Here is a 23,963-nt window from a genome sequence, read left to right on the forward strand (position 1 = left end):
TGTCGGAGCCTGTGCTCCTCAGCGGGAGAGGCCACAGCAGTGAGAGGCCTGCATACCGCAAAAAAAAAAAAAAAAAAAAAAAAAAAAAAAGACAAAAAAGAAATGGAATTGTAAATAAGTACAATAAGTTCATAGAAAAGTACATCTGCTCCTGATGGCTGAACAAGCACCCAGAGGCATAAGGATTATCTGGAGGTCTATCTCCTGACAATGCAAATTGCGGCAGCCACATAGTTACAACCTGTATATTGTATCAAGAACCTTCATAGATAGTTTCAGGTTCACAAATTAGCCAGACTTCCGGTGGGGAGGGATACAGGTGGTACGGAAAGGCTGAAAAGAATAGGTAGAATGGGTAGATGAAGGAAGAGAAAGGAAAAGGAGATAGTTTCTTGATCCCACAGCAATTCAAAGATATGTGACCCACTGACAGGAAAAATGGAGCACCTTAAAAAGCATTTAAATTCCCTAAATAAGATCACTTCTCCTAACCAGCAGAAACAATACTATTATAAACCAAAGGGAAACGAATATAAGAAATGAAACAAACTGAAATGTACATACTTCAGAGGTGAGGGAATAGACCCTTCCTGAAAGGGCAAAGGGGGCAAGGAGGACTTAGAAGGGAAGAATGCAAACCTATTTTTAAAATAGAATTGAAAGTTAAATGTAATAAAAACCCCAACAGACCTCATCTACAGAAAGGCCTACAGGCAGGACTTAGAATATCATAGGTGTGAGAACTAATCCAAAGCTCAGCACAACACTCCTTGGGCTTTAATGGATAATCCATATTAATAAATACGTAGGGGCCTATGGGGCTTGTCACTCTGGAGCACTTGCTGGCTCTGGAACAAGTTTGTCACATTTTAAAAAAATGTATTCACTTAAAAAACAAGACAGACAAATAATAATCTATTTTCCTCTTAAAACAGTTAAAACAAGGATTATGCTAAAGTCACTGAAATAAAAGAAGTAAAAGAGGCTCAGATTTGTGGATTTGTCTCTGAAAGATGCAGCCCATAGTCTGAAAGCATTACTTCACATATAACAGTTCTCACTTCTGAGTTTGAAATGCCACGACTGAATCAACTTTCAAAGAGGAGCTGCAATGCCATGCTAGCTGTGGCAATCCAGTTTCTTAGGAAATATAAAGGTGAGCCGAGAACTTAACCAATGGGACGTTTTGGGAAGCAGTCACTGCTTTATCCACTCTGCTTCCTTGGGACCCCAGAGACCACCGAGACCATTTCCAGAGGGAGGTCTACTCAGGCCTCTAATTTCAGCAGGAGAATTTCAGCACTATCTCACCCTACTTCCAAGATTTGAGAAGCAATTGCACAACACATGCAACCTGGACCATTGAGGTACCAAACCAATCCACATAAAAATAACTGACGACCACCTAAGTCAAGAAGCTGTTCTGTTGTGTGATGTGGGGGTACCGAGAATCTGAGTCCTCCTCCTCAGAGGATGTTTCTTCATAGAGTTCATCTTGGGCAATAATGCTCTCTAACCCATACTCCTGCTCATGGACAGAAACCTCATTTGGTGTGAGGTGGAAAGATCCCTCCACAAAGTCAGCAAATCTGAAAAACAGAAGATAATACTCATTAGAAACCTGTCTTCTGTCCTGTTTTCTTTCAAAATAAGAACAAATTGAAACCCTTGATATGCTCTCAGCTCAAATTATATTGAGTCTAGCCAACACCCTTATCCTTACTCTGGCAGGTAAGTAGACTAAAGCAAGAAATAAGAAGAAAAGGAAAGCTGGGATCATAGGCCAACATCTCCTGCAACCTCATCCTGCTTAATAAGCACTTTTAGTTATGGAAGTTTATTTACCCTTCTTAGTTATGGAAGTGCTAAAGTTCCTTTAGTCATCCATAATCCTGATAAGATTAAGGGGCATTACACATTTATTTGTGTTTATGGCCCTATAAACTTCATGCCATCAGGATTCCAAATTGAAGCTTCACGTTTCCAAATAAAAAGGATCCCCTCTCATAAAAAAATATATATATATTTAAAAAAGCACTCAAGAGAGCAGTGCAAAACTATCAGAGGGGAAACTTAATATGGTACTAAAGTCTTCTCATCTCAATGCTAAAATCACAGCTAGAGTAAGTAGTTCTTTGAGGAATCAGAAAACAGGCTACTACTTAACATATGATATGAGTACCTTTCTCTTGACTACTCCTAGATGTACAAGGAAAACAAAGCCACAAATACAAAATGATTATAGAAGCATAATCTCTGTTAAAACTGAAGGTCACAATTACCCTGACAGACACTTGGCACTTCTGGCAAAGAGTTTATTTACCTTTTTGGAGACTGGATTCGAGAAACAGTCTTCCAAGCTGAGCAGTCTGGACTGTTGCAGTATTCTCTAAGCTTCTCTAAAGCCTTTCGGGTCTCTACCTCTCCTTGTATCCGATATTCTTCTTCTGTCAGAAGACGAGGGGGGACAGTCTTTTCTGTTGCATTACACATCTTTCTGTGCTCACCAAAATAACATCATGAATGATTAATCAGTAATCTACATCCACCCTTATGTCTAGCTCCCTTCAGTGGGTCAAGCATACAGCAGAGAGCCTGAGCACTAAGAGTCACCACTCCCACCTTTCTTCTACAGACATCTTTAGTTATAATGTACCCTTGACATGTTAGACTATGAGTGACAAGTCAGAGTAGTCAATATTATTCATTAATGTGAAAAAATTCACTTATTTTCCAATAAGTGACAGACAAAATATTTATTTCCCAATAAATGGAAAAACCACAAGAAATGATGGCATAAGACTGTGGTTCATTAACTTGGGTTCCCCTGAACTGAAGGCATTACTTTGACTATCTGTAATAGAAAGAACATTGATAACCTCAGAACCTATGACCATTCCATAGTCACCATACAAAGTGACAACATGCTTTGAATTACATTTTAAACTAAGAATAGGACTCCCAGAGAAATCTGAGAGCCAGTGTGAAACAATCTGAAACCAGGTGACCTGAGGCATGTGGTATAAAAGTGATATACTTTGCACCACCTAGTGGTAACAAGAACACATGACACTTTACTAGATGTTTTTATTTTATATATAAAATAACCAGAATTTATAAATTCTATATAAATGCCTACAGAGAATCTAAAAAGAAAGACTTGAAGGAAATAAAAGTGAAGCATAATACCATAAATTTGCATTAACAAAGAGGCTCCCAGGTCAACACCTCTGTCTCCTTTTGCTGCAACTGCATCCCACATTGCATGTTTCAGTACAAAGTTACACTGCCTTTCAGTCACCTGTAGGTGATGTATAGCCAGTGAATAGGGTACTCCAGGCTCTTAGTACACAGTGCAGTGATGATAATGGCAAGGGCAATGTGTGGTATCTGGATACCGGAATACATGAAACATAAGCCCATCAGCTGCAAGGTCCAAGTCAGCAGGTTGATACTTCGTTCATTCTCCAAGGGCCCATACTTGTAACAGACTGCAAAACTCATGAATCCAACTGCAAGGACATAGCCTATGAGAAGAGTTATCAGAAGACATTCTTTTTAATCTACAGTTGGTAAAAATAATCTGTGTGGGGAGCAGCAGTAATAAATTCATTATGTAGCGCCTAATGAACCAGGAAAATAGGTAAGATCTTTACTCAATTATTCACGCTTTTTTCATTATTCATATATATTAATCTCTTTAACCTTCTATCCTTTCTACTATCCTGAATTTATTTAATTCTCAAATGGAGAATTAAACCTACATGTTGAACAACTCTAAAATAGTTTGTTTAAAAAAACCTAATATATGGGCTTCCCTGGTGGCGCAGTGGTTGAGAGTCCGCCTGCCGATGCAGGGGACACGGGTTCGTGCCCCGGTCTGGGAGGATCCTGCGTGCCGCGGAGCGGCTGGGCCCGTGAGCCATGGCCGCTGGGCCTGTGCGTCCGGAGCCTGCGCTCCGCAATGGGAGGGGCCGCGGCAGTAAGAGGCCCGCATACCACACACACACACAAAAAAACCAAAACCTAATATATGAAAATCCAGATTAATCTGCTCTCAAAGGATAGATTAAGAGTTACGGGCTTCCCTGATGGCGCAGTGGTTGAGAGTCCGCCTGCTGATGCAGGGGACACAGGTTTGTGCCCCGCTCCGGGAAGATCCCACATGCCGCGGAGTGGCTAGGCCCGTGAGCCATGGCCGCTAAGCCTGAGCGTCCGGAGCCTGTGCTTCGCAAGGGGAGAGGCCACAACAGTGAGAGGCCCGCGTACCGCAAAAAAAAAAAAAAAAAGTTACTACCTTTATAACCAAAAGATTCTCGCTTTATAGATAAGGTTTACTGTAGAGTCCTTTACTTCTTAAGGTCCTCAAGTGTATTTAAAATATGATTATATTCATAAAGTCAATTTACGGCTTTTCAGAAAGATGGCTATTGTGTAAAGAGAGATGTACTTATAAACACCAACAAATTTAAGTCTTCTCCCTAGCAGCATCATTTTAATTTAAGAGAAGGTGACAACTGTATAGAGGAGTTAGAAATAAGTAAAGAACTATGATTCTTACAAGTTAACAAAATGGCATAGACTATTAAACTCCTGTAAGCAGTAAGCAAGCAACATCTTTTCATGATCAAATTAACTAAAACAGCCTATAAACATATAAAAAGTAAAGCAAAACCAACAACACTTACTTAAAAGATACTGCCAGTAACATCTCCAGATCTCTTGTAAATTTTTAAAAACTAGCTGAATGAGGTACAGAGAAAAGGACCAGCCTCCTACCAGGATGATGTAAATGGGACTTTTCTATGAAAGAGTAGAAGTGAAAGCAAAAAGTTACAATGGGCTTTCCACACATAAAAGAAACAAAATAGAACTGTGATTTAAAAAAAAAAATTCAACCTACTAAAAATGCACAAAACACATCTCTTAAAAAGATGTCCTTTATATTTTAAATGGTACAGTCTGCAAAGAAAACTGGGAAAATGAGATGCTAAATAACTTAAAAGCCTGGCTATATAATCTACGTAATTAACAAACAGGAAGAAGACTTTAATCCCCCCCCCCCACCATACACAGGATTTCAAATAAAAAGGGAGAGATTGTATGTAATCAGGCTCCAAGTTTCATCATGGAAAGTACCTTTCTGAATCAAGGAAAGAGTAGGTAGGACATTTACTTATCAGCCATCAATGCAAATTTTCAGTGCTGTAAGATTATCCAAAACACAATCCTTCAACTATCCAAGCTCATCCTAACTGCATGTGAGGATTCTGCTCCTTACCTTGGGCATAAGCTTGGACAGCATAAAAATGATGATTAGTAAAGAGGCCACAATTCCCACACTCATTCCAGCGGAATAGTAGAAGATTTGACTTCTGCAGAGAGAAAATTCATTTCATGACTACCTGTGTATTCTTCATACATGGAACTGTTCAAACTAGACAATTAACCCAGCCAAAAGATAGAAAAAAGGTACAAGGTGAGAGCAGGTATTTGCCCAACACTTGAGATGAAAAAACTGAAGAGACTAGTACAATGTAGTTGCTGCCAGATTATGAAGATTAGTATCAATAAGGGCTCCTCAAATATATCCCAGTAATAAACCTCTGCTCAGTCTCCCGCTCTCATCCCCAGTACCTCTCCCCATGCAATTTCTAATGAGAATCTTTCTTCTGGGAACTGCACAGCTTCTCTAGGGAGAAGGAAGAGCCCCAGTAGACACTGGAAACTAGAACTGAACTGATTACCCAGAAGGATAAACCAAACACAGGGCATAGAACAGAGAGCTCCTATTCCTCTTGTAGGTTCTTTCTACCAGATATCCCTCCCTCACTTTGAGTTTCTCTCAGGATCCCCAAAATAAGGAACAATTTCCACCAACCTTGCTCCAGCTGAACTTCAATTGGTAAGCTTTCATTCACTATTCCACAAATATTCTCCTTGTGTTCAAAGTTAATGTTAATTCTACCTTTGTTCAATGTTTGTTATCTATATGTTTTCTTTATATTTGTACATGTCTGTTTCATCTAGCTAGTAGGTTCCTAAAGGCAGGAAATGAGTAAGTGGTTGATATTTGTTTCTTTACTTCTGAATAGCATGAAACTCATCAACACACAGCCCTGTAAAAATGAGGGCTAAACATTTCTAACGGGTGAAAAGGGTGGTGCTGTATTGGCTAAATCCCATATATGATGGGTAACCTAATGGGGGAATTTCATTATTACCAATCTTATTAATACAAGAAAAAACTAATAATTATAACATATATTATTTTTTAAAATTATTGAAGCAGGCAATGGCCTAGCCATCCATAAAGGTCTAGAAAAGGGAATGGCAGCACTTCAAGTCTTTATGATAAAAGGCAAGCAGGGTTGGACTTCCCTGCTGGCACAGTGGTTAAGAATCCGCCTGCCAATGCAGGGGACACGGGTTTGAGCCCTGGTCCGGGAAGATCCCACGTGCCATGGAGCAACTAAGCCCGTGTGCCACAACTACTGAGCCTGTGCTCTAGAGCCCGCGAGCCACGACTACTGAGCCCATGTGCCACAACTACTGAAGCCCACACACCTAGAGCCCGTGCTCCGCAACAAGAGAAGCCACCACAGTGAGAAGCCCGTGCACCGCAACGAAGAGTAGCCCCCACTTGCCGCAACTAGAGAAAGCCCGTGCGCAGCAACGAAGACCCAATGCAGCCAAAAATGAATTTTTTTAAAAAAGTCAAGCAGGGTAGGTCTGAGCCTCCTCATTCTGCACTCTAGCCTTGGAACCTACCTGCTCAGCAAGTCACCACAAAAAAATAGAATAAGTCCAAGGAGAAAAATGAGGAAGAGTTTGGGGTCAAATCCTGAAATAAATAAAAGACTTCTGCTTAATAGGGGAACAAAACAATTTAAGGCATTATAGAATAAAAGACAATGTTGGCATCATTGGTCAGCTAATAAAATATATGCAAACAGCCCACCTAAACAGCATTTTAAATTCCACACAAAGCCTGGGCACCCTTCCAAAGAGAAAGTATAATTAGGTCTCTGTCTAACCTGTACTTCCCTCAAGAGTTTATTTTTATTTTGGTTACTAAGCTAAGGCTAAAAGAAGCTAAGCTTTGCTTTGGATGGACCCATAGTGCCATCAGCACTTCATGCAGTCGCCCACAAGGGGTCTCCACCACTCTGGTTTTCAGGCCTTAAGTCACACACGCTCCGATTCAGATTAGCCCAGAACTTGGGGTCAGGGCCCTCTGCTGTTTGACCAACACCACCACCTACTTCTCTTCATTACACAAGCACTGTGTTGGAAAAGCCTACACTCAAACACATCTCACCCAGGACCGGGGGCCCAAGCATAGACCCCTTACTGGCATACCAGTCACTCCCACAGCTTTCACATTCAAGAATTATGAGTCTAGGGGAAGTCCACAAACAGAAGAGGAGTGAGAGGGATCAGTAAATGCAAAAGGAACACCAAAAAACAGGCTGATCCTGTTCAACCAAAGAACTGTGGAACCCTAGGACAGTTAGAAGGGCACAACGTATTTCGTAGCAAAACCCAGGAACATTTCTACTACTTACAACGTTACTCTCCTAAGACAGTAGTTACCAAGGAGAGACCAAAAGTCACAGAGAATCCAACAGGATAATGATCCACCTCTTCTGTGAAACTTTCTCAGACACATTCAGAGAAGGGAAAACTCCCAATTAGACTGAATAAGCCTGAAACTGCAGTGATCTTCATATTTATTTATGTTTCCACATATATTCTTTTGCTTGTGAGGTATTCAGTTCTACCTTTCTTCAGTTTTTGTTAACCATTCATGTCTTCAAATGTAGACCTGTACATTTTAAGACATCTGTCTTTGTCTATAAGTGCCCAGAAGACAGGAATACATCTATCTTACTCTGAAGAATACTAGGCATATCAGCTCAGAGCCATTGGAAGTATTAGGAATGCAAGCCTTCACAATTCCAGGTAAGGAAGTACTCAGAATGACTTATGGTAAAGTCTCAAATCTAGGCCTAAAGGGTTTTATGAGGGGTGGAGGCTCTCTAACTGTTTGGAGCAGTGGTATATTCAGGTTATAATCAGAACCAAAATGGAGCTGTCTTGGGCTGACTTTTCTCACTAATTATACCCTCCAAAGCTCAGTCCCTTCTCACTATAGAATCCATCAGAATAACAGAGGTAAGACTTACTCCGGGTCACAATGACACTGTACTTGGTGTCTTCCTCTATAATCTCAACTTTGAGGCAGGTTTTTGTGCTGTATAGACCCACGTTAACATATGTGTCATTCAATTTCTCTTTTAAAAAGGAGGAAAAAAACTTCCAGATACTAAACTGCTCTAGCTCCTTCAGTTTCTCCTCATTCTCCACCTGGGTGACTCGGACCAGTTTGGAACTATTTACCCGAATCTGTAACACAAGTAAAATCAGGATGAGAAATAAGTAGGAATTTAAAATTTTCACAAATATAATTTTAGAAAAAAAACATCTTTAGAGTACATAACTAAATCAATAATGGCACCAGCTTTCCACAGGCTTATGAGAAATACAGAGATACAGCAGCTAAAAGATAACTGGGCAAATAACACTGCACATGGCACAGAGAGGCAGCTGTTAGAATGTTTTATTGTTAACATGATCTGAATCTAGTATTAGGCCAGAACATAGGGGGGATAAAAAGACTTCCAAGCTGAAAGAGTTATCAATACAGCTATTTATGAGAGATCACACAAAGCAAGGGTCTAGAATATTAAGAAAACTGCCAGGCATAAACAGCACCAAAAATGTTTCCCATAATGACAAGCTAAAAAGTTCAACCCTTTGTCACAAATCACTGATTATGGGTAAATGTTGGTTATAATGTGCTCCAGATGGAATATGATCTTTATATCAGACAATGAAAAAAGAGAATTTTTTTAAAAAAACCCACGAGCCCACCCTTATGTTTTTGATGTGAACAAATCCGTTATCAGTAACTATGCTTATAGCAGCAGAAACATTTCCAAAGGACTCATTTTGTTCAATCATTACAGCCAGACACTCTGGCTCAACAGTGTTATGAAATAAATGAGACCAAAGTCATTTTATCAAGGGGAAACTTCAGCTCAGGGCATTTATGCAACACCTTGTGTAGAATCAAAATAGAATAGGAGCAGCAAGGCAAGAGTTTACGTCCTCATAGGCACGCAAGTTTCCAGCCCAAAGAAGGCATAAGACAAGAAAGAGAGGTGTATGTGTGTGTGTGTGTCTATGAGTGTAAAAGGAGTGAGGGGAAGAGAAGGAAGTAGTCTCTTGGGGAAAAGGAGGAAGAAAGTTTATCTCAGGCCACTTAAAGAAACAGAGAGAGGAACACAAAATAGGCATAAATGCTTTACTGATGAAAACACCGATGAGATTAAGAAAAATCATAATCTTATCAAGGTTGTTAATTTTATACATGTATATGTATATATATATACGTATATATATACACATATATATATTTTTTTAACTGCATGTGAGAAGGGAAGAAAGTATCAATGTACTCACTAATCACAGACAGACAGATATTCACAGAAACTGCCCCTGCCAGGAGCCTCCAAATCATTACCTGTATCTGTGTCCATATATCATGCCACTTTGGGATAAGCACATTTTTATAACAGGATTGTTGACTGGTATTCATATAATAAACTTTGGATTCCTGAAGCATGACCACGTTTAAATCAATTCCGGCTTTATGCAAAGAAAGAAAATAACAATTAAGTATAATAACAGAACAAGCTAATAACTATAACTAATTTCATAAAAATAATTAAACTGACCACTTTCTTAAAGCTGGGGTTAAAAATATCAGCGACTAAGACACAAAGAAGAAAACTGAGATGAGAGAAGAAATAAGGCAGTCTTATTTCTGTCAAATGTAATTATTTAAATATTACAAATAGTCACTAATCCAGGATAAGTAATAATAAAAGCCACTATTATGTGTTTATTAAGACAGACAGTATGTTGTCTGTCTCATTTAACCCTCCCAACAATGCTGTGAGGTAGGCACTCTCTTAACTCCCATTTTACAAATGAGGAAACTGATGTTTAGGAAAGATTAAGTAATTTGTCCAAAGTCACACAGCTAGTAAATAGCTTAAATGAGATTCACACCCAGGTCCTGTTTCTCTTATAAAGGCATAGCTAAAGTAACCCCATCTGGTGACCTTCTCTATCCATATCCTGAGTAGGATGAACAGAATTAGGAACATTTTTTGTATTTAGAGTACTTTAAGCAGACACTAAAAGCCTGCAAAGTTGCTTTTTTCCAGCTGTTTTGTTTCATTCAAGTTTTAAGAGCAGCCAATGAACATATACAAAACAGATCTCCCCTCAGGAATTTATATTCAATCTCAGCTAATTTAAGGTTTACAAGTGACCATTATCATATCTTCCCACCCAAGTTTGCACAAGCTACCTTCTTTACCACAAAACATTTCAATATCTTCTTCCTTGCTCTACACTGTACTTACCAACTCATTTAGTGCTACTCTAAGGGGAAATTTAGGTAACTCTTTGGTTCTTAGTATAAAGGTGGGTAGATTTAAATAAACAAAACACCCCAAAACACAAAAACCTCAAACAAACCTTAGAAAGACAAAGTTACACACACAAAAAAGGCAATGGCACCCATCAGTTCAAAATCGTTTGCGTGAAGCTCAGACTAATTTTGAAGTTAAATTTGGTCTTAAACCTAAATGTTAATAACGAAAACTACAAAACTCTTAGAAGAAGAAATCAAGTGTGCAAACCTTTGTAACCTTGGATTAGACAATGGTTTCAAAAATTTTAAACTTTTGTGTTTCAGTGGCCACTATCAAGAAAGTGAAAAGACGACCCACAAAGTGGGAGGAAATATTTGCAAATCATATATCTGATAAGGGTCTAATATCCGTAATATATAAAGAACTACTACAACAATAAAAAGAGAAATAACCCAATTTTTAGAATACATAAAGGATTTGAATAGACATTTCTCCAAAGAAGATATACAAATGGCCAATAAGCACAATGAAAAGAGGTTCAACATCATTAGCCATTATGGAAATGCAAGTCAAAACCACAATGAAATACCACTTCACATTCATTAGGATGGCTATGAGGACAATAACCACGTGTTGGCAAGGATGTGCAGAAACTGGAACCCTCATACATTGCTGGTGGGAATGTAAAATGGTACAGTCTCTCCGGAAAACAGCTTGGCAGTTCCTCAAAAACTAAAACACAATTATTATAAGACATAGCAATTCCACTCCTATGTATACACCCAAGAGAAGTGAAAACATGTTCACACCGAAACCTGTACACAAATGTTCACTGCAGCAATATCCATAATAACCAAAAAGTGGAAACACCCCAAATGCCCATCAGCTGATCAATGGATAAGCAAAATGTGGTATTATTCATACAATGGAATATTATTCAGCCGTAAAAAGAAGTACTGATACATTCTACAACATGAACCTTAAAAACATTATGTTGAATGAAAGCCAGTCAAGAAAAAGTCCACATATTAAATGATTCCACTTATATAAATATCCAGAATAAGCAAATCCGCAGAAAGTAGATTAGTGGTTGTCAGGGGCTAGGAGGAGAAGGGAATGGGGAGAGACCTTTAAGGGGTATGGGGCCTCATCCTGGAGTAATAAAAATATTCTGGGGATCCCTGGTGCTGCAGTAGTTACGAATCCGCCTGCCAATGCAGGGGACACGGGTTCGAGCCCTGGTCCTGGAAGATCCCACATGCTGTGGAGCAACTAAGCCCGTGCACCACAATTACTGAAGCCCGTGTGCCACAACTACTGAAGCCTGCGCACCTAGAGCCCAAGCTCCACAACGAGAAGCCTCTGCAATAAGCCCTCGCACCGCAACGAAGAGTAGCCCCCACTCGCAGCAACTAGAGAAAGCCCGCGCACAGCAACGGAAGACCCAACGCAGCCAATAAATAAATAAATAAATAAAATCTATTTTTAAAAATTCTGTAATTAGTCAGTGGTGATGGTTGCACAATACTGTGAATACAGTTGCCCCATGAACAACCATGGTTAGGGATGCCACCTCTCTGCTCAGTCAAAAATCAGTGTATAACTTTAGTCAGCCCTCTGGATCCACAGTTCCGCATCTGTGGATTCAACCAACCAAAGATCAGGTAGTACTATAGTAGGTATTTATTGAAAATAAAAATCCACGTATAAGTGGACCCATGCAATTCAAATCTGTGTTGTTCAAGGATCAACTGTATACTGAAAACCAATGAAAGGGTGGATTTTATGGTATGTGAATTATATCTCAATATTTTAAAATTCAGTCTTGATATTGTAGGGGAGAAAAAGTTTTCCTTGACCCTCTTGGGTCCCTGGCTGGGTCCAAAAATTACACTGACAAAAACATATTAACAGAAGAAAAGCATTCAAATTTATTTCATATCTTTTTTTTTTTTTTTTTTTTTTGCGGTACGCGGGCCTCTCACTGTTGCGGCCTCTCCCGTTGCAGAGCGCAGGCTCCGGGGCGCGCAGCCTCAGCGGCCATGGCTCACGGGCCCAGCCGCTCCGTGGCATGTGGGATCTTCCCGGACCGGGGCACGAACCCGTATCCCCTGCATCGGCAGGCGGACTCCCAACCACTGCGCCACCAGGGAAGCCCCTATTTCATATCTTTTATGTTACATGAAAGCCTCTAAGGAAATAAAGACCCAAAGAAACAGACCCACGTACTTTTATGCTAGGTTTGACGAAAGGTGGACATTCGCAGAGGAACGATAGGTTAAGTATGAGGTAAGTGTAATAAACTGGGGGATACTGAGCAAGGCCTGTTTATTAGGATTCTTCTTCATGCCCCTTTGTCTTCGAAGATAAGGATGCTCCTTTCCTCCAGGTATAGGGAGGACACCTCTCACATGACGATTTTATGGCCTATTTCAAGGAAGGAGGGCAAAGTGCGGGAGGTCAGAGTGACTTCTCAGCTTTGCTGTTTTCTCAAACTCCCTCAGCTTAAAATATTCAATATGCCAAGGTGCCATATTTTGGAGTAGTATGTCCTGAACCTCATCTATCAATCTCTCACTAGGGTTTAATTCAATAGTAATTTGGATTTCCTCCAAGCCTATTTTTCATAAAATGAAACATTTTCAAAATCTTATTGACATTTGTTTCACTAGCAAGCCCAAATATACTGAAAGAACACCCACTCACAAATATGGATCAAGAGTTTATTTTCTTCTGGAGACTATAAGAGAGTAAGATTATGTGAAGCTTAAAACTAGTGTATTTACAAATAAATTTTAAAAAACCCAAGAGTCACACTTTATTAACTCCTTCTCTCCCACAGCACCAAGTAATATAACACAACATCTCTTTAAGCCCATTATTATTTTCAACAGGGTAGTAAGATACAAATAATATGTCAACAGCACAGGAGATTTGAAAAACTTAATGCCAAGAAAAGACATCAGTATTTTTAAACCAATTTTTAAATTCTTCAATGTCATTTTCCTAAAGAAATAAAACTTTTATAAAAAGCAACATTTTGGGGCTAATTCCCTGGCGGTCCAGTGGTTAGGACTCCCGTGCTTCCACTGTAGGGGGCACAGGTTCTATCCCTGGTCAGGGAACTAAGATGCCATGGACAAATAAATAAATAATTTAACAAGCAACATTTTCCTAAACCTAGTTCTTCCTTTTGCCAAGTTCCACACCATTCAAAGGAAAGCACTGTAAATAAACAAACAAACCTCTCTAACAGCAACCTCCTACAGAAATCAGCACCTTGGCCAGCCACATCTTTGGAAATTCATTGAGAGGGAAAATAACCCCAAATCAGCCTAAGGGGATAATCTGTGGAAACAATCACCATTCCAGCTATACCTTAAATTATTAGAAAAACATAGAACTAAACTAATTACCTTAAACATATACAAGCTGTCAAAATGCTCATGTTACAATCTTGAGCTTCCCATAGCAAAAGGACATACACAACACTTTACTTCCCCTCCCCAAAGTGAGTTAGCCAGCATGCTAAAAAGCAGAATGAATTAAACATTTAAAAAATGCCATCTGAGCCCAAAGATCCATTTCTTCTTGGAAAATGCCTCCTTGGAATTTAGTGAACCACAACTTGCTTATTGTATTTACCCATAAAACAGCTACTTAAAAGTCAGTAACTTCGTATTTACTATATTCATCAATCAACAACACTGATCATTTAACATCTACTGGTAGAAGGTAATGAAAATGATTCATAGTATGTGAGGACCAGAAAAGACCCTAAAAATTTATGAAAAACCACCTCTTCTAATTCTTAAATAGCCTCTATTCATTTCTGTCAAGAGGTAATCCAGTTCATACTTAAAAGCATCTTAAAATGCTCCTTAAAAACTAGCATCTTAGGGCTTCCCTCGTGGCGCAGTTGTTGAGAGTCCACCTGCCGATGCAGGAGACACGGGTTCGTGCCCCGGTCCGGGAAGATCCCACATGCCGCGGAGCGGCTAGGCCCGTGAGCCATGGCCGCTGAGCCTGCTTGTCCGGAGCCTGTGCCCCGCAACGGGAGAGGCCACAACAGCGAGAGGCCCGCATGCCGCAAAAACAAACAAACAAAAAAACACTAGCATCTTAAATTAGTGGGCTTAGCAAAGGGTTATTCAATGTGATGTTGGTACAACTGACTGGTTAGTTGGAAAATAAAATCTATCTAGATACTCACTTCACACCAAATACTAACATTGACCGTTGATTAAAAAGTAAAACGAGGGACTTCCCTGGTGGCGCACTGGATAAGACTCTGCGCTCCCAATGCAGGAGGGCTGGGTTTGATCCCTGGTCAGAGAACTAGATCCCACATGCATGCCGCAATTAAGACCCAGCACAACCAAATAAACACGTAAATATTAAAAAAAAAAAAAAAAAGTAAAACGAAAAATAATTAAATTGTACCACAAAATATACATATATAAAAATTTAATTTTGGAGGACTCTTCAAGTACAAAAGCAATGAAAATAAATCTAAAGAATAAAATCAAGTGATCACATAAAAAATATAAACCTTCTATTTAAAAAGATAAAGGGGGCAAACAAATTAAAGTTCTGTAATAAATAATAAACAGAGTATAAAAATATACATCCTTGGGCTTCCCTGGTGGCGCAGTGGTTGGGAGTCCGCCTGCTGATGCAGGAGACACGGGTTCGTGCCCTGGTCCGGGAAGATCCCACATGCCGCGGAGCGGCTAAGCCCCGTGAGCCATGGCCGCTGGGCCTGCGCGTCCGGAGCCTGTGCTCCGCAACGGGAGAGGCCACAACAGTGAGAGGCCCGCATACCGCAAAAAAAAAAAAAAAAAAAAAAAATATATATATATATATATACATCCTTAATATATTAAAAAGTTCATCAACTGATTTTAAAAGTACACAAAAATCCCAATAAACAGGCCAAGAGCAAAGGACACACTCTCCAAAAAATGTAAACTTTAAACAGAAAATTAAATAACTAATGAACATTTGAAAGATGCTTCCTCACAAATAACGCAAGAAATGCAAAGTAAATTAAGATGCCACTTTCAATCTACCAAATTAGCAAAGCTGTTTCTGTCTGGAATATCCAATGCCGGCAAGGGTATGGGTCACAAGCAAATATAGCTGATAATTGTATAAACTGGCACACCTTTTCAGATAAATATTTTAGCAAGATGTTTCAAGGGTCTCAAATATATTTTAGCTTTTGATTGAATAAATCCATTTCTGAGAATCTATCCTAAAAAAAAAAAAAGTCTGTCCACAGGATGAAAGTAAAAATAACATTTATGAAGAATTTTAAATGACATAGGAAAATGTTTATGCTACAAAACCAAATGAGAAAACTATCTCTGGCAGCAACTGGTGGACTCCAGGGAAGAGAACTGAAGTGCTGACAGGTTTATGAATATATTATCAATTCAAAAAAAAATTTTTAATTAAAAACACGCGGAAACAGACCAGAAGAAAGTGTGCTTTAACGGACTGCCTCTGAATGGAATAAACAGTGAGTGATTTTTCTACTTCCTTATACTTAATTGTACTTGCCAAATGGTCTAAAAGAACTCCCTGCCTTTTGAAGTACTCCATTCTCTCTTTAGGTAGCTCTCACTTTTAGAAAGTTCTACTCTATTACATGATTGTCTCTTTGTAGCTGCCACCTACATGATCTATTAGACCACAAAGAACACGTATCCCAAGTTTACCCTTCTCCAAGCCAAAAAGTCCCCATTCCTCTCCTATTAAAGAAACTCTGAGCCTGCTGATTGAGCACGGACTACATAGGAGCATTTTGATATAAATATTCTCTTTCATTTCCACAATACACAGTCTCTAAGATTAAACATCTGGTGAAAGTTCATTCAGATCATATGTAGCCCTTCAAATGTTACTCTGGGCCCTGCCCCTGGAAAAGTACCTTCTTGGTTACCTACTCCCCTCTCCCTATAAAAACCGTTTCAGAAGGACGCTGCAGTTTGAAACTAGTTGTATGGATCCTGAGATAACCTTAAAGCTGCAGCTAAGGATAATCATAAGTGACAGCAAGAGATAGGCAGCAAACAACGGAAGAGGTGAGAGAGCATATGTGTTTACAAGATACGATTCTCCTTAACCCCATGAGTCTCTACTCCCTCCAGTGGAAGCTTGGAAACATCACTTATCTTTCTGTTGTGCATTTAACAAGGGTAGAAGGAGGCTTTTTACAAACACACTCTAGGTTTTCTTACTTAGAGCGGAAAAGGAAAACAATTTCATCCCAGTCCAGAGCCAATTATGCAGTAGCAGGCATCAAGAAAGTTTGCTTGAGGAATGAATAAATTTCCAAAAGAAAACTACTCGATGCTGACTAGCGTTTTTGGAAACGGGAATTTAACGGCTCCAGGTCGGTTCTATAGGGCCGGTTGGAACCAGGATCTTACAAGGGCATAAGATACTTAAAGAGATCACTGCATTTCAGTTTACTATAATTATCTGTTCAGCCACCCATGCCGAGTCCTGACAGCATAGGCTCAGGTGTTGCTAATTTTCTGAATGAACGGGATGCTCCCTTCCCAGTGGTAGCTCTGCCTGTCCATTCGGTCCTCGGGTTACCTTCCTTTTAACAAACAAACAAACAAAAAAAAAAATCGAGGAGGCCCATGCAGCAGGACGCAGCCCCCAGAACCGCTTCTCACCCAGTGCAGGCCTCCCCGTCTCCGCCAAAAGGACTTCAAGCTCCTCCCCACTCTGGGTAGCTCCCGCAGGCCACCCCAGGGCCCGGGTCCCTCAGTGCCGGCGCCCACGCCAAGGATGAAGCTTCTTCCTTCGCACCACGCCCGCTCCCGTCAGAATAACGGCCCACGCCCTGGAGACACTCCCCACTTTTCTAAATATAACCCCTCGGCACCCATCCCCTTGGCTGCTGCTGCCGGGCGGTACCTGAGCCGCAGACCAAGCAGCCGGAGAGGACCAGGAGCAGTCGCACTGCACCACCGTCCCCGGCCCCCCAACTCCAGGGCCCGGCACCAACTGCAAATAAGACCGCCACTTTCATTCCTCCCGCCATGGTCTCCTCACGCCGCCTCCTCCTCACGTGCCTCTCCCCGGCAACTAACCCGGAACTGGCAGGGCCAGCAGCCTATCCGCTACAAGACCCGCCCCCTACCAACCAATCGGAAGGGCGGGGCTTCGAGTATTCAGTACTTTATGGACCCTATAGTCCCGCCTCTTAGCAACTGATGCACGGGGGCGGAAAGAAGCAGCTTTCAGCCTATTAGAAAACTGGTTCTCATATTAGCAATGGCGACAGGAAGATCCTACCCCTTAACAACATGCTTCCGTCTCCAGTTTATTTACAACTGGCGCGATTGATGGTAAGCTTAACCAATAGAAAACTAAAATGGGCGAGCCCTTTTTGACCAATCTTGATATTTCCATCGAAATTGACTCAGGTTCTCTCTGTTTCCTTTCTTTCCTTTTCACCACGATCTTGTCATTGTGGGAAACTTAAGACATTGTGTCCTCCAAAATCCTAAATGATTTAGAAGGGAAGTAAAAAATTGTGTTGACAGTTTTATAAGGAATAAACATTAACGTTTAAAAATGTGGTCATATGGGGCTTCCCTGGTGGCGCAGTGGTTGAGAATCCGCCTGCCAGTTCAGGGAACACGGGTTCGATCCCTGGTCCGGGAAGATCCCACATGCCGTGGAACAGCTAAGCCCGTGCGCCACAACTACTGAGCCCACATGCTGCAACTACTGAAGCCCACGCGTCTAGAGCCCGTGCTCTGCAGCTAAGAGAAGCCACCGCAATGAGAAGCCCGTGCACTGCAATGAAGAGTAGCCCCCGCTTGCCGCAATTAGAGAAAGCCCGCGCGCAGCAACGAAGACCCAACACAACCTAAATAAATAAATTTTAAAATGTGGTCATAGGGTAGTTTTTGTTGGAAGCAAAATGCATGTGAAGATTAAGAGAAACTTTTTTATTCCTCACAACATCCTGTGAGATAAATAGCTTCATTTATGAAAAAGCCAAGGATAAGACAGGCAAAGGAACCTGCCTAAGATTGCATAGTTCGTTGGGCTGGGCTGTGGTTCCAACCCAAGTCTTACCCCAAAGCCTGGGTTCTTTCTATGCATCAGGCACTTCCCATTAAATGACTTACACAGTGAGGGCCTAGCAGAATGCCTAGCATATAACAGGTGTTCAGTAAATGTTAGTCGAAATTGAAGCATCTTATTTTTTAGAGGATCTGATAGTGGTGGGCAGGAATACTAGAGATAATGGAGGCTAGTGGGTTAAGCGGGAAGTCATGGAAGGAGGTAACTGCTGGGGAAGGTTCAAGCTTTCAAAAGAAGGGATTTTTTTGAGTCAAAATGGGGCTGAGCCATGGGCAAGAGAAGAAATTTCATCCTCAGAAACGTCAAGGCCACCCCTGGCTGCAGTGGTCATCCTATGTCTCTCATATACATACACCACACACTCCTCTAGCTGACCTAAAGAGGTCAGTATCAACAATAATTAAGCTCGTTGCTACTATGTACCCTTGATATTGTATGAAGAAAATCGTATTTCTGTGGCTTTCCTCCCCAAAACCCCTAAAACTAATCTAAGTATGAGATAAACATTTAAAAAATTCAAATAAAGAGGCAACCTAGGGAATTCCCTGGCGGTCCAGTGGTTAGGAATCGGCACTTCCACTGCCGAGGACAGGGGTTCAATCCCTGGTTGGGGAACTAAGATCCCGCAAGCCGTGTGCGGCATGGCCAAAAAAAAAAGAGAGAGGCAACCTACAAAATACCTGACCAGTATGCCTCATGGTCATCATAAGCAAGGAAACTCTGAGACACTAACAGCCAAGAGGAGCCTAAGGAGACATGGAAACCAAATGTAATATGGTATCATGTATGGGATCCTGGAACAGAAAAAAAATAGGTAAAAACTAAGGAAATCTGAGTAAATGATAGACTTTTAGTTAATAATAATGTATCAGGGACTTCCCTAGTGGTGCAGTGATTAAGAATCCACCTGCCAATGCAGGGGACATGTGTTCAAGCCCTGCTCCGGGAAGATCCCACAGACCACAGAGCAACTAAGCCCGTGCGCCAAGACTACTGAGCCTGCGCTCTACAGCCCATGAGCCACAACTACTGAGCCTACGTGCCACAACTACTGAAGCCCGCACACCTAGAGCCCGTGCTCCACAACAAGAGAAGCCACCGCAATGAGAAGCCTGCGCGCCACAACAAAGAGTAGCCCCCACTCACCGCAACTAGAGAAAGCCTGCACGCAGCAACAAAGACCCAACGCAGCCAAAAGTAAATAAATAAAATAATTTTTTAAAAATAATAATAATGTATCAACACTGGTTCATTAAGGTGGCAAATGCACCATACTAATGTATGATAATAATAGTGGAAACTGGATGTGGGGTACATGGGAACTCTGTACTATCTTCTCAATTTTCCTGCAAGTCTAAAACTTTCAAAAAATAATTTATGGGCTTCCCTGGTGGCGCAGTGGTTGAGAGTCCACCTGCCGATGCAGGGGACACGGGTTCGTGCCCCGGTCTGGGAAGATCCCACATGCCGCGGAGCAGCTAGGCCCGTGAGCCATGGCCGCTGAGCCTGCGCGTCCAGAGCCTGTGCTCTGCAACGGGAGAGGCCACAACAGTGAGAGGCCCGTGTACCGCAAAAATAATAATAATAATTTATACACCCACACACCCACCCACAGCCACAGCCACACACATACACACACTTCATTTTCCACCAGGTCCCAAATTCTCAGCATTCAGAGCTTGCTCTTTGGTTTTGAACAAAGTCCAGAGAACAGGGGAACTAATTCCAGAGGATCACTGACCACTGTTTTGGTTTGGTTTGGTTTTGGTTTTGGCTGTGCCGCGTGGCTTGCGGGATCTTAGTTCCCCCACCGGGACTGAACCCGGGATCCGGCAGTGAAAGCACTGAGTCCTAACCACTGGACTGCCACTGACTGTTAAAATGTGTAAACAAAATGTACAGTAATGAGACTGGTTGTCCATAAACACATCACACCTTATCGTCCAAATGAGTTCTGTCACTTGCAGGTAGACACTCAAGAAGCTTTTAGCCTTGTTTTAATAATAAGGACACTGCTCAAAACACTTTGAGAATCATCTTCAGACTCCATAGCACACAATGCAATGAATATTCATTACCTGCAGGTGGATCTGATTTATGCAAATAGCCAAAAGAACTCAGGCCAAGACTGATGAGTAAATGGGGTGGAAAATCTGGATAGTAAATGTGTTTCAGAATTTTGGATTTTAGAAATGTAATATGATACATATACAATATATAAGGCAGCAATCCTAATGGGGTCTGGGACAGCACCTCATAAACAAATTAATATTTCTGCAATAAGAGATATGAAGATCCACATTGGTATAAATGAAAGTGGGATAAATGAAACTAAAAATAACCTCATGTAAGTTTAGGTGGTCTGCCACAAAATAAGTTCAGGTCAGTATTAGGTTCTGTGGTCAAATGAGATATGAAAAATTTTGGTTTTCATAAATTTTTCAATTTAGTAAAAAGACTGCAGATGGTAAATATTTGATGCAGATGCTCCATTCCATTCACTCAATCACCCAAGCTAGAAGCCCAAGAGTCACCCTAAACTCTTCTCTTCCCCCAACCCTTTAGCCAATCATCAAGTCCTATTGATTTTACCTGCTGACTATCCTTTGAATCTGTCCTTTCCTCTCCATCCCACGCCAGTGATATAGTCTAGCACCTTGCCATTGCTCTCTTGGACCACTTTAGTTTCCTTCAAGCTGGCCTCCTTGCTGTTTTTGCAGCCATAAAACCCTTCGCCTACACTACTCCTAAATGCATATCTGACCATGTCACTCCCATGTTACCATGTCTTTATTTTTCCATGGTATCTCCTGTGATGAAGTCCATTGCCCTTATATGACCTAAAACATAGATATAAAGAAACAAATTTTAACTACAACAGTGCTACTCAAAGTTTGTGACCAATCTGCAATGAATCAATTTCAGAAATTAAGTGTAGGCATTTAGAAACTTTGATAGCAATTTGACAGAGAAATTTTATATGTATTGAATTTAATAAAAATGGGATTTTATTTCATTTTTTTTCTAAGAATTCACTTTTAGTATATTTTATAGAGTAGTGGACTCTACCGTGACTGGAAATTGTTGGGGGTTTTTAAAATAAATTTTTATTTATTTATTATTTTTTAAAATTTTGGGGTGCCTTGGGTCTTTGTCGCTGCGCGCGGGCTTTCCTCTAGTTGCTGAGAGCGGGAGGGCTACTCTTCGTTGTGGTTCCTGAGCTTCTCATTGGGTGGCTTCTCTTGTTGAGAGCAGGGGCTCTAGGTGCGTGGGCTTCAGTAGTTGTGGCTCACGGGCTCTAGAGCGCAGGCTCAGTAGTTGTGGTGCATGAGCTTAGTTGCTCTGCAACATGTGGGATCTTCCCAGACCAGGGATCGAACCCGTGTCCCCTGCACTGGCAGGCATATTCTTAACCACTGCGCCACCACAGAAGTCCCTGGAAATTGTTTTAAAAATTGGTCCTTTACTATAGTTTGAGAAGAAGTGGTCTCTAATATTCTTAATGAAATGGCCTTGTACACCTCCCTGGGCTCCTTTTTAACCTCCAGCACCACCACCCCCCATCCAGCAATAATGAACAATTTCTAGGTTCTCAAACAAATCATTGTTTCATACGTCCAAGTAAATTTTTTTTTTTTTTTTTTTTTTTTTAATTTTTGTGGTACGTGGGCCTCTCACTGTTGTGGCCTCTCCCGTTGCAGAGCACAGGCTCCGGACGCGCAGGCTCAGCGGCCATGGCTCACGGGCCCAGCCGCTGCGCGGCATGTGGGATCTTCCCGGACCGGGGCACGAACCCGTGTCCCCTGCATCGGCAGGCGGATTCTCAACCACTGCGCCACCAGGGAAGCCCCGTCCAAGTAAATTTAAATTGTGCTCTCTCTGATTTGACTGTCCCTTCTTCCTGGAAATCTATTTACACTTCAAAATCCTAGGCTGCATCATCACCTCCTTTGGATGCCTGTTTAAACCAGTCCCTCACAACTCCAAGCAGAAGACATCACTTGGCCCCTATACTTCTATCATTGTTTGTACCCCATTATGGTACTACATTGTAATCGTGTCTACCTCCCCTACTAGTCCGAGTTCCTTAAAGGCAGAAGTCAGGATTATTTGTCTTTGAGAGATAAAGCATCTGTGGCAAGATGACGAAACTGAAGGACAGTACTCCTTCGAAGACTACAATTCTAACATGTTAACGAAGGAGAAAAAAAAAAGGATCATTACTTTATATTCATATTTTTCTGTTACCAGCAAGGATTTCAGTTTTACCTTTAGCACCTGGGTATGAATTAATTTACCAGACTAGTGGACATTTTAGAAGGCCAAGGAACCAGACTTGTGAGAGTCACTGGAAACTTTAAGGAAGGAGACATGGAAAACAATCGTCTCCACTTGAAGAGTTCTGCCCAGGTTCAGCCCCCTCTGGAGTAAAATCTGTGTCAATTGCCCTTTTCAAAGCTGCTCAGGCCTGGAAATAGCATCATCAACTCACTCATTTCAGAGGGCCCACCAGAGACCAGATCAGGAGAGGTCCCAGGCTAAAGGTGAAACAAGCAACTATAATTGAAATGTGTACAAAGAGCCATGGGGCCACTGAGGGATGGGAGGAATTAATTCTGCCTAGAGGAGGTACAAGAAGGAGAGGGACCAGGAAGGTGACATTTGAGCCAGATCTTGCTGTATGAGCTGGATTTGGCCTGGTGAAAACTTGGGGTGGGGGTGGGGGTCAGTGAGCAATGCAATCTGCTGGATGAAAATCTACTCATGCCTAGGAATGACAATCCCTTTGGTTGGCAATTTCTTCACTCCTCTTCCACCCACTTTCTTCACAATCTTTTCCTCTGTTCTTGGAAAATTGGGACTGAGGATCGTTTCCCTTCCTGGAAGCGATCAGTGTAGCATTAAACTAATCCTTGATTAAATGGGATCCGTTGCTCAGCTCTGTGAGCCTCTGAGAACACCGAGTAGAGGGGGAGGAAAGCAGGTGGGTCAGGTAGGGAAGTGGGCTTGAGCCACACTGGGGAAAACGGGGCTCAAGGAGAAAAAGAAGAAATTAAGATTTTTAATTTGCCACACCGCTTTTTTGTCAGCCTCCCCCCACCTGTCTCTTATCTTTATTGTTTTTCCGTAGTTTCTCATAGTCTTGGTCTCTTTGTCTCTGTTTCTCTCCATTTGCTCAAGGCTGGAAATTCCTTGTTGTCAACGGAAGGGAGTAGGAGGGGAGTTGGAGGTGGTGGGAGTGGGAGGGAAGCGAAGAACAGACATCTCAGCAGCTCCGGCTGCGGGGGCGTCTCGGCCTCTGGTGGGGCTTGACAAGTCAATGATTTTTTAAAT

At 41.4% G+C, this 23,963-nt stretch overlaps 1 protein-coding gene across 1 annotated transcript; it reads right to left on the minus strand.

Annotated features, from left to right (window-relative positions):
• Nucleotides 1-478: 478 nt before the first annotated feature.
• NEMP1 (nuclear envelope integral membrane protein 1) lies at nt 479-17,601 on the minus strand. The gene is made up of 9 exons (XM_059080476.2): nt 17,448-17,601; nt 9,590-9,714; nt 8,190-8,409; nt 6,772-6,844; nt 5,282-5,375; nt 4,689-4,803; nt 3,302-3,527; nt 2,324-2,497; nt 479-1,589 (listed from the first exon to the last, which is right to left on the minus strand). Exons 1-9 carry the CDS (start codon nt 17,572-17,574, stop codon nt 1,406-1,408), a joined length of 1,338 nt encoding a protein of 445 aa, XP_058936459.1. The 5' UTR covers nt 17,575-17,601; the 3' UTR covers nt 479-1,405.
• Nucleotides 17,602-23,963: the final 6,362 nt, after the last annotated feature.

Source organism: Kogia breviceps, chromosome 12 (genome assembly GCF_026419965.1).
Source record: "Kogia breviceps isolate mKogBre1 chromosome 12, mKogBre1 haplotype 1, whole genome shotgun sequence".
NCBI lineage: Eukaryota > Metazoa > Chordata > Mammalia > Artiodactyla > Physeteridae > Kogia > Kogia breviceps.